Source organism: Cibotium barometz, chromosome 13 (assembly GCF_041138505.1).
Source record: "Cibotium barometz isolate CiBa-2024 chromosome 13, ASM4113850v1, whole genome shotgun sequence".
Taxonomy (NCBI): domain Eukaryota; kingdom Viridiplantae; phylum Streptophyta; class Polypodiopsida; order Cyatheales; family Cibotiaceae; genus Cibotium; species Cibotium barometz.
Genome location: NC_141058.1, coordinates 23,739,484 through 23,755,200, shown reverse-complemented (window position 1 = coordinate 23,755,200; position 15,717 = coordinate 23,739,484). Strand labels below are relative to the sequence as shown.

Sequence of the window (15,717 nt, the reverse complement as noted above, 5' to 3'; positions counted from 1 at the left end):
GCTCTACTTTTATCACCTATGAGGTGTAAAGGTGGAGAGTAGCTAGGCTAAAATAGTGGAGAAAATTGAGCACCTAAAAGAGGTATATTCCAAATGTTGAGAGACGCTAGGGGATGCTCCTAAATTAAGAGAAAATGGTAGGCTAGATGCTTGGTAAATCTTCTTCACCAAAGAGCACTTACAACAAGGATAAATGGTAGAAATAACCACAAGAAAATAGCTCATGTTTGGCACATTATTTCTAACACCTTCCCATGAAATCAAAAGATAAAATAAGATAGCTAAGATGTCCTAGGATTGAATTCCCCTCCCACAATCAAAAATTGGATACAAAGCTTAGGATATTATGGGTATGATGACCAAGGTGAGGCTCCATAAAATAAAAGTCGGTGATTCATAAACAAAAGATGCCCATATAGAAAGATGGTACATCAAAAGCTCCTTGGTTTACAATGCCACAAGAAAAGCATTTAAGCCTTAAAACAAATAAGGGAAATAAAGTGAGAGCTAAATAGACTAGTTCCATGATGGAACATCAAAAAGCATAATCTCCAAAAGAAAAGTAGGCCTCATGATGTTCCACTAGATGGTGCTGCACTTCTTCTTCTCCATATGAGTAGCCAGCCTTTGAAAAACAAGCTTTGTCTTTATCTTTGGTCTTCAGAATCCTCGAGAGCACAAGCATTTTTGAAATAGTGTTCTCTTGAATAAAAAGTCCATAAAGTAAACATGACACATGTAGCATACAAACCATATAAGAACACAAAGGCCAAATAGATACTCCATATAAGTCCAAAGAAAAATGAACATAACTAATAAATCAAGATAATTATTGTTCCATTTCATTCATTGATCTCTCCGGAAGAGCCTTGGCAAATTCAAGGCCTTTCTTATGGTTCGGTAGACTTGTATTGAAGTAGCGCATCATGTACTCTTTGAAAGTGGCTCCTTGGTACACGCATGGGTAATCATGGTTAATGAGCTCAGAAATAGGAGCAATAAATTCTTCCTCTGGAGGTCCAAATGTAAAGGGAAGAGAGATCCGTAACTTTTTTGGATTAGCTATGACACGATGGGGAGAGGATCTATACCGTCCATTTGTCAAGATCTGCAGAGCAGCAAGGTGACACCTGTAAGACCTTTTAATTATTATTATTATTTTTGTATTTAGGGAAGGTACATTTCTTTATATCCACTCCTTGGGTGGGATATAAAGAAGGTTGAGAGGAAGTTCATTTCTTTATATCCCACTCCTTTGCAAGAAGGGAGGGATTAGTGTAATATATTATATTATATAAATATCTCACACCTTACGTGAGGTTCGTTTCTTTTTAATCCAATTGTTGGGTGGGGAGGGGGGTGGGGGAGGTGTGGTTGTTGGCAAAGGGGAGGGGAAGGGAGTATTGATCCCATGCGCCTGTTGTTTGGCGAAGAGGAGGGGGAGTATTGATCTGTACTCCTTGCTCCCAATATCTTTGAGCTACCGTAATATATCGTATATATATCCTAAGAGAGGTGGTTATAACATAGGTTGAAGATGTCACAAACCTCCATTTGATCCGCCAAGAGAACCACAAAAACGTTGGGTCGATACTTGAGTTCAACCCATTCACCAGATGGGGACTGCACTTGTAAGCCGCCAACCTCATCTTGTAAGAGGCAGGTAAGAGTGCCCACGTCTGTGTGCTCTTTGAAGCCGATAGTAGCAGCATTGGGGTCCAAGCACGGAGGGTAAAAGTTGAGGGTGAGGACTACTCTCTCAATTGTGGGAAGCCCTTTTTTGCTTTTGTGGTTATCCATGCTTTCCTTCCCAATAAGGCTCTCGAACACAGCATCGTACAAATCATTGCCAAGCTTTTGTAGATCATGCCTAAAGTCGAGAAGGCTTTCCCTACACACATAACCATCCAAACAAGACCCACATTGGTCATACATTTCCTTATTCAAAGATCCGAAAAGAATGGTGAGCTTTGCTTTTATAGCAAGTGAGCTCTATGTTTTGTGCAATGATCCGATCAACCCAAAGTGTTAACTATCACAATGTCGACCTTATTAAACAAAAGTAATCCTCAATTAATGACCCCTAATAACAGTTCAAGGCATTACCCTAAGATTTCACGGGCGTCTTGGAAGCCGTCGCAGATGCCCGGGCGGCGGCGCACCACCAGGATTTCCAGCCAGTTGGTGGCCCCTGTGAGCTCGTTGCTCATGAAGTTCATGCCATCGTCCCGCCTCGTCGTTGTGAAAGCCCGCTTGGCCTCGGCCGGCTGCTCGTAGAACTTCCGAGCGGCCACCCACATGCCCTCGATCACGCGATCGGGCACCCCGTGATGCACCACCTGCTCATTATTATCATACCACGATACTGACTGATTAATAAATCAATCAAGCGAATACCTCCCTCTCAACAAAATAAGCTGCTTCACATAAATAAGGAAGCAGCTTATACCTGGAAGCAGCCCCACTCCTCGCACGCACGGGAAAGCTCCTGCAGCACAGCGCTGCGCCCGTCGCCTAACAAGCCCTGGATGTCGATGGTGGGAGGAACTTCGCGAGCCGCCATGTCGATGTCGGTAGTGTGTGCTCTCTAATGATAATAATAATAATAGTTAGGATTTTCCCTTAGTGTAAAGGATAAGTTATGGGTGGGGTGTGCTGTGCCACACATCATAGCACGAGATAAAAGGACAAGTTATGGGTGTGCTCTCTAATAGCCACACAGCACAGCAGGACAAGTTATGATGGGTGTGCTCTCTAATGGTTTTTGATAAAAAGATAAGTTATGGGTGGGGTGTGCTGTGCCACACATCATAGCACGAGATAAAAGGACAAGTTATGGGTGTGCTCTCTAATAGCCACACAGCACAGCAGGACAAGTTATGATGGGTGTGCTCTCTAATGGTTTTTTTTCTTTTTTACTATTGGCTGCTGCACGAGATAAAGGATAAGTTATGGGTGTGCCACCACACAGCACAGCACCAGATAAAGGACAAGTTATGGGTGTGCTCTCTAATAGCCACACAGCACAGCAGGACAAGTTATGATGGGTGTGCTCTCTAATAGTTAGGATTTTCCCTTAGTGTAAAAAGAAAAAACTGTCCTTCAATGTAAATATCAACTTCTTAAATTGAGAAAATCCGGTTGGTTGTAATTTGCTAAGGCTTGAATTTATTGATTCAACAATTTTTAAGTTTCAGTTATAAGACCATGGTGGGTAACGTATGCGTTTTTTCCATAAAAACCGTTTCAACTTGATGGTTGTCCTTTGTTTCATTGGTTAGAAAAGCAAGTTTAATTTTTGCTATTGTGGCCCCCACTTCTCTTCAATAAAGAGGAAAAGAAGTATTCCAAAAACATTTCTTTCTGTACTTATAACCATTAATATTTTTTGAAGAGGAGAAAAACGTTTCCTCTTCAATAAAGAGGAAAAGAAGGGTTCCAAAAACATTTCTTTCTGTACTTGTAACCATTAATATTTTTTGAAGAGGAGAAAAACGTTTCCTTAAGAGCCAAGGATTGCATCCTTGAACAACTTGTCCTTCACACATTCATAACCCTTATAAAATAATAGCAAAAGAAAGGGTTCCAAAAGCATAGGTTGGTACTTCAAGTTATTATTTTTGACATGAATACAAAGGATTCTTAAAGCAACGACTACTAATATTTTTGGACGTGAGAAGAATAGCTTCTTAAAGCAAGGACTATAGTTTTAAATTATGCGTTGTTAGTCTCATCCTAGATTTTGCCTTATATGAGATTCACCATGACATTCACTATTCTGTTTACACATGTATAGGTATGCTATAAATTTCACCTTATATAAGATTCACTATTCAAGTATTTTTACACACATGTGTACAGACGAAGCATCTCTCACTCTCTCTCTCTACACACACACACACACACACACATCCATTCCATGTTCTCATGATACAAATACTTTACCTATATTTAAGGTTCAAAGGTGGATACTCCTTCAAATTTTACGTACAAGGAGTTTTTATGAAGATCACATCAATATAGTGCAAAAGGACTTCGCCCACTACCACAGTAGCCCGTTTTGTGTACGCAGTACCATACTACAGAGTCAACTACCAGGTGCGCCACATCCTAGAATTTTGTAAAAGGTGTACTTTTGTATGCCCAAAATACATATTTGGCAATAATGTATGGTGAAAATTACCATAAGATAGGGATCCTAGGTGAGTAAGTATCATTTGAGGAGTAATTTAGGAACTTATTATAGCCAAAAACCTTGGTGGTTGATACCTTTTAATAGCATGCTTTACCTTAAAAATCAATGTTCTTTTAAGTTTGAAATTTGTTCCTCAAGGTTTGCTATAAATGAAAATAGATAGTATTGCTAGAAAACAATAAGGGCCCTTTCCCAATGCAATATAATGGCATTAGGAGACTATAGTGCATGTGTCCATAACAATTACACAATAATTAAGGTTTGCGGAGCATCATCAAAGAGCTAGATCTACGGATCTATAGGTGCCATGCCATAATGTTGAGGTGAGCAAAAAGAAGGGACAAAAAATTCGACAATGATTTTGCTAGGTATATCAAATAAGTCACTGCTACCATGGATCATGCCATTAGAGATGTTATTTTGTCCCAATTGATAGTTCACCCTTGTATTAAGAGTTTTCAGGGTGAAAACATAAATTTTCAAAGATAGTGTTCAGGTGGATTAGTTCATTGCTAAATGCCAAGGCCTCATTTGACATTAACATTTAAGTAGCCTCATGGATGTTATAAATTCATGCCCAAGAAAACTCTATCTAGTGAGAAGCATAATAATTTAGGAAGAAGAGATCAAGTACTTAGTAGTTTCATGCATTGCTTACTTAGTAGTGTCATGCATTGCTGCTGGTCATGTGTAAGAGGCATTAATAATCTTTACACAAGAGATCAAGTACTTAGTAATGTCATTTTGAGAAGGTTGATAGCAAGATAAGGTGCCCCAAATGTTCTCACCAAATGGGTCATTATGACATGCTTTCCATCTTATGAGTCATTTCTTAGTCAAGATCTTATATATTTTTACCAAACAACTAAATGTCAAGTTATGGAGGTTTAGCAAGTCCTCTATTGAGGTTTTGTGATAAAAACATCAAAGGCTAGGCATTGTATAAATTCCATGAGCTATGCACAAGGTGAGTGAGACACATATGCCAAAGACACAAACACAAAGAGAGAGAGAGAGAGAGAGAGAGAGAGAGAGGTTTGGCAACTCCTTGATTGAGGTTTTGCACAAAAAATAATCAAAGGCTAGGCATTGTACAAATTGCATGGTGGTCACGAGTTGTGCACAAGGTGAGTAAGATGGATACATGAGAGAGAGAGAGAGAGATGATATGATAAAGCTCAATTGAGAGAAAGTATTACATGACTCAATGATGGTTGATCGATTAATGATGAAACCCTTTCATGAGTACATACATTTGTAGGCTAGTAGCCTTATCCTTTGACCTATACAAATCACACACACACACACACACCTTGTTGGATTCAAGGTGGATCAGAGCACACATTAAACCTCATTCTTAAGCATAATCAAACTATGCTGAAGTCAGTAAGAATGCACTAACTAAATGAGAATAATGTGGGCGAGATTAAGTTGTAAAATGAGAACATATCTTATTGGGCAAGTACATTGAGAGAGAGCCAAGCTCTACTTTTATCACCTATGAGGTGTTAAGGTGGAGAGTAGCTAGGCTAAAATAGTGGAGAAAATTGAGCACCTAAAAGAGGTATATTCCAAATGTTGAGAGACGCTAGGGGATGCTCCTAAATTAAGAGAAAATGGTAGGCTAGATGCTTGGTAAATCTTCTTCACCAAAGAGCACTTACAGCAAGGATAAATGGTAGAAATAACCACAAGAAAATAGCTCATGTTTGGCACATTATTTCTAACACCTTCCCATGAAATCAAACATGGGTAAAGATAAAATAAGATAGCTAAGATGTCCTAGGATTGAATTCCCCTCCCACAATCAAACATGGGTAACACCTTCCCATGAAATCAAACATGGGTAAAGATAAAATAAGATAGCTAAGATGTCCTAGGATTGAATTCCCCTCTTACAATCAAAAATTGGATACAAAGCTTAAGATATTATGGGTATGATGACCAAGGTGAGGCTCCATAAAATAAAAGTCGGTGATTCATAAACAAAAGATGCCCATATAGAAAGATGGTACATCAAAAGCTCCTTGGTTTACAATGTCACAAGAAAAGTATTTAAGACTTAAAACAAATAAGGGAAATAAAGTGAGAGCTAAATAGACTAGTTCCATGATGGAACATCAAAAAACATAATCTCCAAAAGAAAAGTAGGCCTCATGATGTTCCACTAGATGGTGCTGCACTTCTTCTTCTCCATATGAGTAGCCAGCCTTTGAAAAACAAGCTTTGTCTTTATCTTTGGTCTTCAAAATCCTCGAGAGTACAAGCATTTTTGAAATAGTGTTCTCTTGAATAAAAAGTCCATAAAGTAAACATGACACATGTAGCATACAAACCATATAAGAACACAAAAGCCAAATAAATACTCCATATAAGTCCAAAGAAAAATGAACATAACTAATAAATCAAGATAATTATTGTTCCATTTCATTCATTGATCTCTCCAGAAGAACACAGAGGCCAAGGCATAGCTTAGTAGCATGAGACAAGAAAGACATTGAAGAAGTTTCAAATAGATCAAGGGAGGAGAATTCATGACAAGTGAAATCAATGCCTTGCAAGGAGCATGGGATCAAGAGAGATTAGCGAGTTGCTCATACTCCACAACAAAATGGTGTTGTCGAGTGTAAGAATCACACAATTACAGATATGGCATAGGGGAGTATGTTCAAAGGGAAAGGAACACAACATTCTTTTTAAGACAAGGAAGTTCAAACTGTAATAGATATGCTTCATAGAAGTTACACAAAGACAATGAAGGGCATGGCATCTCGAGAGGCTTATTCATGTAAGAAATTATCAGTTGCATATTTTAAAACATTAGGATATGATTACTGTGTGCATGTTCTAGGCTCATCCAAAACCACATGGGATTCCAAGAGCAAGAAGTGTGTCTTGTTATGATACAATATGGAGTCAAAGGGCTACCGAGACTATATGACCCGAAGGCAAAGAAAATAATTATCAACCGTGATGTGGTGTTTGAGGAGCAACCTCATTAGGTGGAGGAGAAGGAATTCTCCACACTATCCTTCAATGAAGAAGTAGCCTAGGAGACAACACAACCATGAGTGACACCATTAAAACTCCACAAGAGGTGGATTCATTAGATATAATGAAGAAGAGAAGCTTGCAACACAACATAAGGGGCCATATCTATCACGTAGCCTGTAAACAACATGCGTGAGTCACCTATAACATAAGGGGCCATATCTATCACGTAGCCTGTAAACAACATGCGTGAGTCACCTATAGCAAAGCTTAACCGGACATGGAGTCTACAGGCGAGAGCATATGGCGAGTCTGTTCGAGGTTTAGTGACAGTGAGGCACCTAGGGTTGGAGGATCATAGTGGGCCACTGGGCTAGTGTGGGCAGCAGGCCATTATATAAGCCCGGTAGTGTGGACACTCATCCACATTTCTCTATGGTTGGTGGGTGATGACGAAGAGATGAGAGTCCTCCTTGGCTATGGCGGCATACGTAGCAATATAACATTGGTATCAAAGCAGTGCTTCGATCCATTGTCCCACTCTTGCTTCTTCGCGTGTGATGGAGCTTCAATAGAGATAAGGCTTGTCTTTAAAAAAATTTAATGGTGGTTATTTCTCTCTCTTGTTTCTCTTTGCTCTGCAATGAGTGCCTTTGTGTGTGCTTTCTTGTTTTGCCTTTTGGAGGGGTAAGGTTGAACTCTAAGCTCACAGAGAGAGGTAATCCGCGATGACCAGTGTTAGAGATAAATGTAACTAAGCAACAAGGTAGGAGAAAAATAAAGTGAAGATCTCAAGTTGACGAGAAGAGGTTCGACAGAGAGAAAGAGAGAAGGGACCATTAAAAAAAAACTATAGAGCGAAAGCTGAGGAACTCGTTGGTGTGCCTTGCATCTGTAGATCTCAGATTGGAGGTTCCAAAGGCTGCATCAAAGAGGGTGATATGGAGGCCTAGGAGTGCAAAAGTCAGTGTTGAGTCAAAAAAGGAGCCCCTTGTGGAAAGGAAGGAGGGGGATTAAGTGAGGCTCTGCTGGTGGTAAGGGAGCTGAGGCACTGATGTGCAGATCTACATCGACGTGCAAATCTCTATGCGGTGCATGCAAAGGTCAAGCACAGAACCACGTGAGCGCCACAAAAGATAAAGATCAGGTCTTAGAGCCTTAATATATTTAAAAAAAACAAAAAATGATTTTAAAAAAATGCTTTTTTTAAAATGCTTTGGGGGAGGCTCCCCCACAGAAAGTAACCTCGTACACATTTTAAGTGTGTGTGTGTGTGTGTGTGTGTGGGTCTGTATGAGACACACACACGATGACATAAGTCCTAGGTGGAGTAGCATGTGTGTGCTAGGGCAAAGTGCAAGTGCATGATTGTATAACAAGTGATCATCAATTTGTGAGTGTACGCACTTATATTTGTCAATCAATTTCTCATGTGTTGTGCATAGTCACACGTTATAGCATGATGGATTCAAAAGTAAGTGGAGCGCTCGGGAGCAAGGTATTGCACCCAACGAGTGACCATAATTACTGCATCGATGGGCGTGCTCAAAAATAGGTGGCATTAGCTACCATTTAGTTTTCATATCTTGGCTTCTACACATGCATGTGTAGCCATGCATCGACTTGGGAGTTGAGTGCTTTTACCTCTCATACGTGCCAAGGTTGTTCCGGTGCAGTCTAGGAACAATTTATAGCATCCACAACAATAGCAGTTGGCACATTCTGGTGGACATTATGGCATCACAGTTGCCATTGCCCTTCATATAGAGCTACATACTGCCCTTCATATAGAGCTACATACTGCCCATCATAAATCTTATTCTTATAAGATGTGGAAGTTATAACAACCCATCGACTTTTGTGTGGGTATACATGGATGTTAGTTTCTATTGTTAGAATGATGCACATATTAATTATTACACATTTGTACCCCCTTTTTAGGCCAAGAGAAATGCTTGTTTGCGTCTAATTTATGGTTGTTTGACCATATTCCTTCGGAGATAGTTTACGGGTGGATACGATATCTCCGATGCATTTACTGGTTTGACTAGTTTGTCATTTTAAGTTTAGACCAACTAATGGCTTGCTTTGCATTGGATTTAAGTTTCACCGGAGTGTGATCGACACAAAACTAGACCCACTATTCTTATCACTAAATGATATGAATCTTTGGGTGATTGACAACCGTAGAGTTGTGCTATTTAACAATCAGAGTGTTGTTTGATTTTGGTCCGTAGAGATGCAAGCTAAGTGCATGGTGCGTGTAGTAGGATATCTTTCATTTACAAAGATGTTTGGACCATGTATCTTTAAAGATTTATAGTAATCTTAAGCTATGGGGTTCGTAATAATCCTAGGCTAATGGGGTTCGTAGAAATCCCACTCTCAAAATCAGACAGCTTTGAGTATGTAAAACCCACTATTAAGGACATTTATTGTTTGTTGCACATTGTGTTTACATTTTAGTGCATATTTACTCAAGTTTAGGTGGAATAGGGTTAGATTCCATCAGTTTGATAAATTGGAGAAATATATGACATGTAGTGTCATCTCGGGAAATATTAGCAATGGATTTTCTCGTGTTTGTTGTGTAACTCCATAAAATTGAAAATCCAAGTGGGGTTACATGTCCCCATGATTTATCATGGAATTAGGGTTGGATTCTATCTGTTTGATAAATTGGAGAAATATATGACATGTAACCCATGGGCCATGATTTATCGTGGAATCAGGGTTAGATTGAATTAGGGTTAGATTCCATCTGTTTGATAAATTGGGGAAATGACATGTAATGTCATCTTAGGAAATATTAGCGGCGCTGAATTTTCTCATGTTTGTTGTGTAACTCCATAAAATTGAAATCCAAGTGGAGTTACATGTACCCCATGATTTATCATGAATTTTCTCGTGTTTGTTGTGTAACTCTGTAAAATTGAAAATGCAAGTGGTTGGGGTTACATGTACCCCATGATTTATCGGTTAATCTACAAACATACTCCGGAATGGACATTGTAGAATTTTGAGATTAGATTATAAATGTCCTAAATGCTGAACACATGGGTAAAATTTGTGCCTTATACAAATGGTGATATTTTGCATCACTCTTGGGTTTTGGTGATGTGGAATCATCCAACCAAAAGAAACAATTCAATCTTCTTTTTTTTGTGTCACAATAGTTTTTGTAATCATTTGGTGGTATGGGACATCAACTGCTCTACGCAAACTCTTGTGACCATGGTGGTATGGGACACCAAGGCAACACTAGAAATGGACTTTCTTGGATTTTGATTTTGTGGTGCATAGTCACTACATACATTATGTCTGCCCAATCTATGTTATTTGATTGACCATGGGTGGTTGTCTACTATGTCAAGTAGGATGCTGATCTCGAGTGATGAGATGGGTTTCTTGACATGGATATTAGAGTTTTAAGGTTGAACATGATGGTTTAAAGAAAACTCCAGATTTAGTGCTGATCTAGAGAGATTAGAGGTAAACCGTAGTAGATTTGGTGATAATCCAGAGTGATTATAGTATGCAGATCTTGATCTTGATGCTAGCATGGAGAGCTCAATAGTTATCTTGAGCATTTGTTATACTTAGGCATGATATTGATGTACACGCATGCACTTTCCAACAATCATCGCCTTCCTCGTTAGAAAGGTATGTTGTGATCCAGAGGGATAAGTTGTGGTTTTTAGGATAAGAAGAGTAAGCACTGATCTAGAGTGATCATACAAATCTCTTGGGTTATATAATGAGACAGAGTGAGTAGGGGTGGAACCTTCATGCCTACTTGACCCTGTGTCAAATGGGGGTGATAAAAATTTATCGAGAAAGAAGTGATAGTATTGATATTAGGTGTTGACTTCCAATGAGCTCAAATTTTATGGAAAGTCACATACCTTAGGTGCTTGATATTCTAGATAAAGCCATGACCTTGTCAATTTACTTGGCCAAATCGCCAAGAGTGTTCAGTGTGTAATTTGGGTAGGAATGTAATTGTTTCCACGTTATGCTCATGCATGGTAGTAGCCATGAGGTGGATCCATAAAATATTTAGGGCAAGTTCTTGTTGAAGGACTTTGCTATTTTTATTCACACTAAAAGTTGAGTCTACGGTTACTATCACAGCCTAGGAGGACTCATAGCTACATACTAAACCATAGAGTTCATAGATTGACATAGTTTGGATCAACAAGAATTGGGTGCTGCTTGAATGCCCATGACTTTGTGCCATAACGCGAAAGGTTTTACTTCAAGTGGATCAGTTGTCTTGTAAGAGATGTCTCTTTTGGATATTTCGATGCATGAGAGTATATCCTTGAGTATGGAGTTACTAATAGAAATGTATGGAGTTCTTCGACCAAATCGAGATAGAGATTTGGTGTTTTGATAGTCAGAGTAAAGTGGGCATTTTTCATCTTTACTTCGCTCGAAAAATAGAGTACACACATTTGTGTTTTGTAATATGTTTATGAAGGTTGTACAAGGACCCGTTAAATTTTGTTATCGGTTACAGTTGGGAAGTATATTACCACCTACGGGTAGGTAGCACTCACTATCATGGGGAGGCAACAGAGATTTGTTATATGCCAGACTTCATATTAATATTGAACACTAATTGGATGTTATGTTATTCATGTCAAAGCAGTCTCAAAGTACATAGATTGATTTTCTTTATATCTATTATTGTAAGGTGTGTTGGGAGGCATACCTAATCCACATATCGTAGCATATGTATATACAGATTGGGTAAGCGATAAAGAATTTCTCATTTATTACTTTATAGTAAATCATTTCCTAGAATTGAAATGGTTTACGATATTGTTTCACCTAGTAGATGTGTCTAGTGAGATCACACTTGAAGAGGTGTGTCTGGATGGTGCTATTAGCTTTTGGACGTGACCATAGATCTCGGGGGGTTCACCTTTAAAAAATGTTGCATATCACGTGCGTTCAAGAGGTAATAAAAAACCCCCTCTACTTACATGTCACATGCTAATAAAATGACCCCTCTTTCTTAAGAAACTTATAACTTTTTTTCAAAATTGGATAAAAAAGCCCCTCCTGTATATGTAAACCTGTAACTTTTTGGAATTTAAATACCCCTCTTAGATGAACTGACGTGCTACACTTACATACTTTTAGGTGAACCCCCCGGGCCATAGATAACCCATAAACATGTTCGTAGAGACATGGTTGGTGGTAGAGACATAGATATGTATTGCCAAGCAACCAACGTGGTTTTAGGAGTAGACATGTGGATAGGCATGTATCTACTTGTTTGTGGGATGGGAGTGGTACTCTCATTGGTGTACATCTCTTGATTTTCTAGTAGTGCGTAGACACTATACATCACATAGACATTGTCTATGTAAAAATCAACTTCCTTGCAAAAAAAGATGTGTAAAGTGTTCTTGGATGAATGTATGAACTTTTGGAGAGAGGAAAGTGTAGCTTTGCTTAGACTATCTGTAAGGTCAATTGAAATTTACCACATTATAGAACAATTTGCTAAAGACTTGTAATAATTACGTAAATTTGTTGAATTAAAGTCCATGCAGTTTCTAACCATAAGAGACATCTTTGATGTCATAGAACATGTTAAGGAATTCCTTGAATGTCTGAGCACATTCATTATGAAGTTTTGGAGGATTTGAGAACTCCTAGAGTATACTAAAGGCATGATGTTATTCGATGCCTTAGTAGTAAGAGAAAAACATCTTTGATGTCATAGAACATGTAAAGGAATTCCTTGAATGTCTGAGCACATTCATTATGAGAGAAAAACATCTTTGATGTCATAGAACATGTAAAGAAATTCCTTGAATGTCTGAGCACATTCATTATGAAGTTTTGGAGGATTTGAGAACTCCTAGAGTATACTAAAGGCATGATGTTATTCGATGCCTTAGTAGTAATATGTGTTTTATTGACATCTTTCATAGTTTCAAGTGGTAACTATGGTTTGGTGTTCTAAATGAAACATGAGTGTTGCATGTTTCCTTGGTTGTAGACTTAGAGAAAATATATGTTGTGTGTCTTGCTTTCCTTGTCATAGTACTTAGGGAAGTTACAAGCGTAAATGACCATATGGTCTACATACAAACACTTGTTTTTAACTTTCTAAACCATTTTTGTGGACAAAAACTCTTCTTGAAGGGAAAAGCAAAAAGGCCACATTTGACCAACTAATAAGGCTCTTTATCAAGCATCTCTACAAACTATATGGCTTGCCCGTAGATATAGTGTTAGGTAGAGATAGAAAGTTTGATAATCATCTTTGAAGAGGAAAACCTTCAAAGGTTAAATATCACTCTAAGAGTGAGGCCAACCATCCGTAGATTGAAGGTAATAAAACTGAAAACCCAACGAGGTTCTAGAGCATATGCTTGTGCATAGATGAATAATCTAGTGGAGAGGAGTACTTCTCACCCCAAGAATCTGATTTTTATTGTTCATAACTAGATTTACTCCATTTACGTTGTTTTATGGACTCTAATCTAGATCTCCTACGATTGTAGAGATATGCAAGGAGAAGAGTCAACAAGTTGGTAGTGTAGCATGGTAGTGTAGTCTAGAAATATTTAGTAGCATAGTCTAAAAATGGTTGGTAGTGTAGTGTACAAACTTGAGTTCCCAAAGAGATCTCAAGTACATCTAAATTTTGTGCTAGTGGCATGCAAAAACTAGGGCACACAGTTTTACTTGAAGTTTTGGTTTAGAGATTAAAACATGAGGTTTACTATGTACATTTGTTAAGTGAAAGGATAAACTAGAAAAGGTCTCAAGTTGTAAGATTCCTCCCCAGCCTCTCAAGATGTCCAGCATCTTCCCGTGTAATTAAATCCCTCTTCAGGAATATAACAGATCTTATTTCTAACTGTTTTAACATAGAGAGAGAAAATATTCTAGAGAGAGAATATTCAGATTTTGAGTATTTTTAGATAGAAAAATTTCTCATATTATTAAAATGAATTCCCCTGAAACAGAAATTTAAAAAAAACTTTCCAATGTGCAATTGACCTTAGCCTAAGGGTCTAGATTTTCAAAAAAATTTTGGATTATGGTCTAGTTAAGGTTCCTATGGGCCAATAGGATCAATCCATGTGTGGGGAGGAGATGAATCCAATTTTGTAAAAGAAGATACCCAAAAATGAGTAAATGCTCACATAAGATGAAGAGTTGACTATGTACAAGGTTTATTAGTTAGAAACTATGAGCAATATTAAAAATATGAGATATTTTGGGTATAATGATTCCATTTTGACACCTATGTAAGGAAGGGGAGTCCCTTCAATGCTCACATAAGATGAAGAGTTGAAAATGTACAAGGTTTATTAGTAAGAAACTATGAGTAATATCAAAATATAAGATATTTTGGGTATAATGATTCCATTTTTGACACATCTGTAAGGAAGGGGAGGGCCTTCAATGAGGCACCTAATTCACATGCTTGAATGAGTTTTAAACTCATAAAAATTGAGATATTTCATCTCCTCATTCAAGTCTAGTTCCAAAATTTAGCTTAACTGACCTAAAAATGGTCAAAAATTGACCAAACTGATTTGGAAAATTCTAGAATCAGTTTGTTTGGTTAGGAGCTCAATTTTTCCTATAAATAGAAGCCTCCCCCTTGTTGAAAAATAATAGTGTTTTATGCACTGTTACTCTACTTCTCCCAAGCCAAGAACTGTGAATTTATTTAATAATTCACTAGTTTTTGACATTTCCCTCTTCCAAAGATTGGTGGCCACTCTTGTTCAAACAAGAGTTGAACCGTCAAACCATCAAGCCAAAGGAAAGCTATCAAGGTCTTTAGTAAGTTGGTGATTCTTCTTTTTCTTTCACTTATTTTATAGATTTTTATGGATTTAAATGGTTTTTATGCTTTATGTCTTCTCTATAATATTAGGCCTCATTACAAAAGGCATTTCCCTCTCTTCTCTAGCAAAAACCAACCTTTCTCTATCCTAGATGAAAGGTTAAGTGATTAATGTCAAATTTTTATAATGTTTGTTTCAATTAATGGACAAATGATTACTTTAGGATAATTTCAATATTTTTGGTGCACTTTTAATTAGTTAGAAAATTGAAAAATAGTCAGCCATACAAAGAAGGTTATGGCAAAATTTTTAGAAATTAGTGAAATAAAATTCATCTTTCTAAAAGAGCAATCCTTATGGTTTCTATATTCTAAAGTATCATTTCCATGCATAAAAGATGCATTTTGATTATATGCATAAAGGATAAATTTTTATATTAAAAGTGTTACTTTTATCATATTTGAATTTCATGCATAGATGTATGCATAAAAGTTGATTATCTTATTATAAAAGTGTTACTTTTATCATATTTGAATTTCATGCATAGAGGTATGCATAAAAGTTGATTATCTTATTATAAAAGTGTTACTTTTATCATATTTGAATTTCATGCATAGAGGTATGCATAAAAGTTGATTATCTTATTATAAAAGTGTTACTTTTATCATATTTGAATTTCATGCATAGAGGTATGCATAAAAG

At 37.5% G+C, this 15,717-nt stretch overlaps 1 protein-coding gene across 1 annotated transcript; it reads right to left on the bottom strand.

Annotated features, from left to right (window-relative positions):
• Positions 1 to 298: 298 nt before the first annotated feature.
• On the bottom strand, positions 299 to 2,692 carry LOC147632517 (fe(II)/2-oxoglutarate-dependent dioxygenase 4-like). The gene is made up of 4 exons (XM_086806874.1): positions 2,450 to 2,692; positions 2,107 to 2,339; positions 1,549 to 1,891; positions 299 to 1,108 (listed from the first exon to the last, which is right to left on the bottom strand). The coding sequence occupies exons 1-4, from the start codon at positions 2,561 to 2,563 to the stop codon at positions 830 to 832; spliced, it is 969 nt and encodes a 322-aa protein (XP_086663000.1). The 5' UTR covers positions 2,564 to 2,692; the 3' UTR covers positions 299 to 829.
• Between the last annotated feature and the right edge of the window lie 13,025 nt (positions 2,693 to 15,717).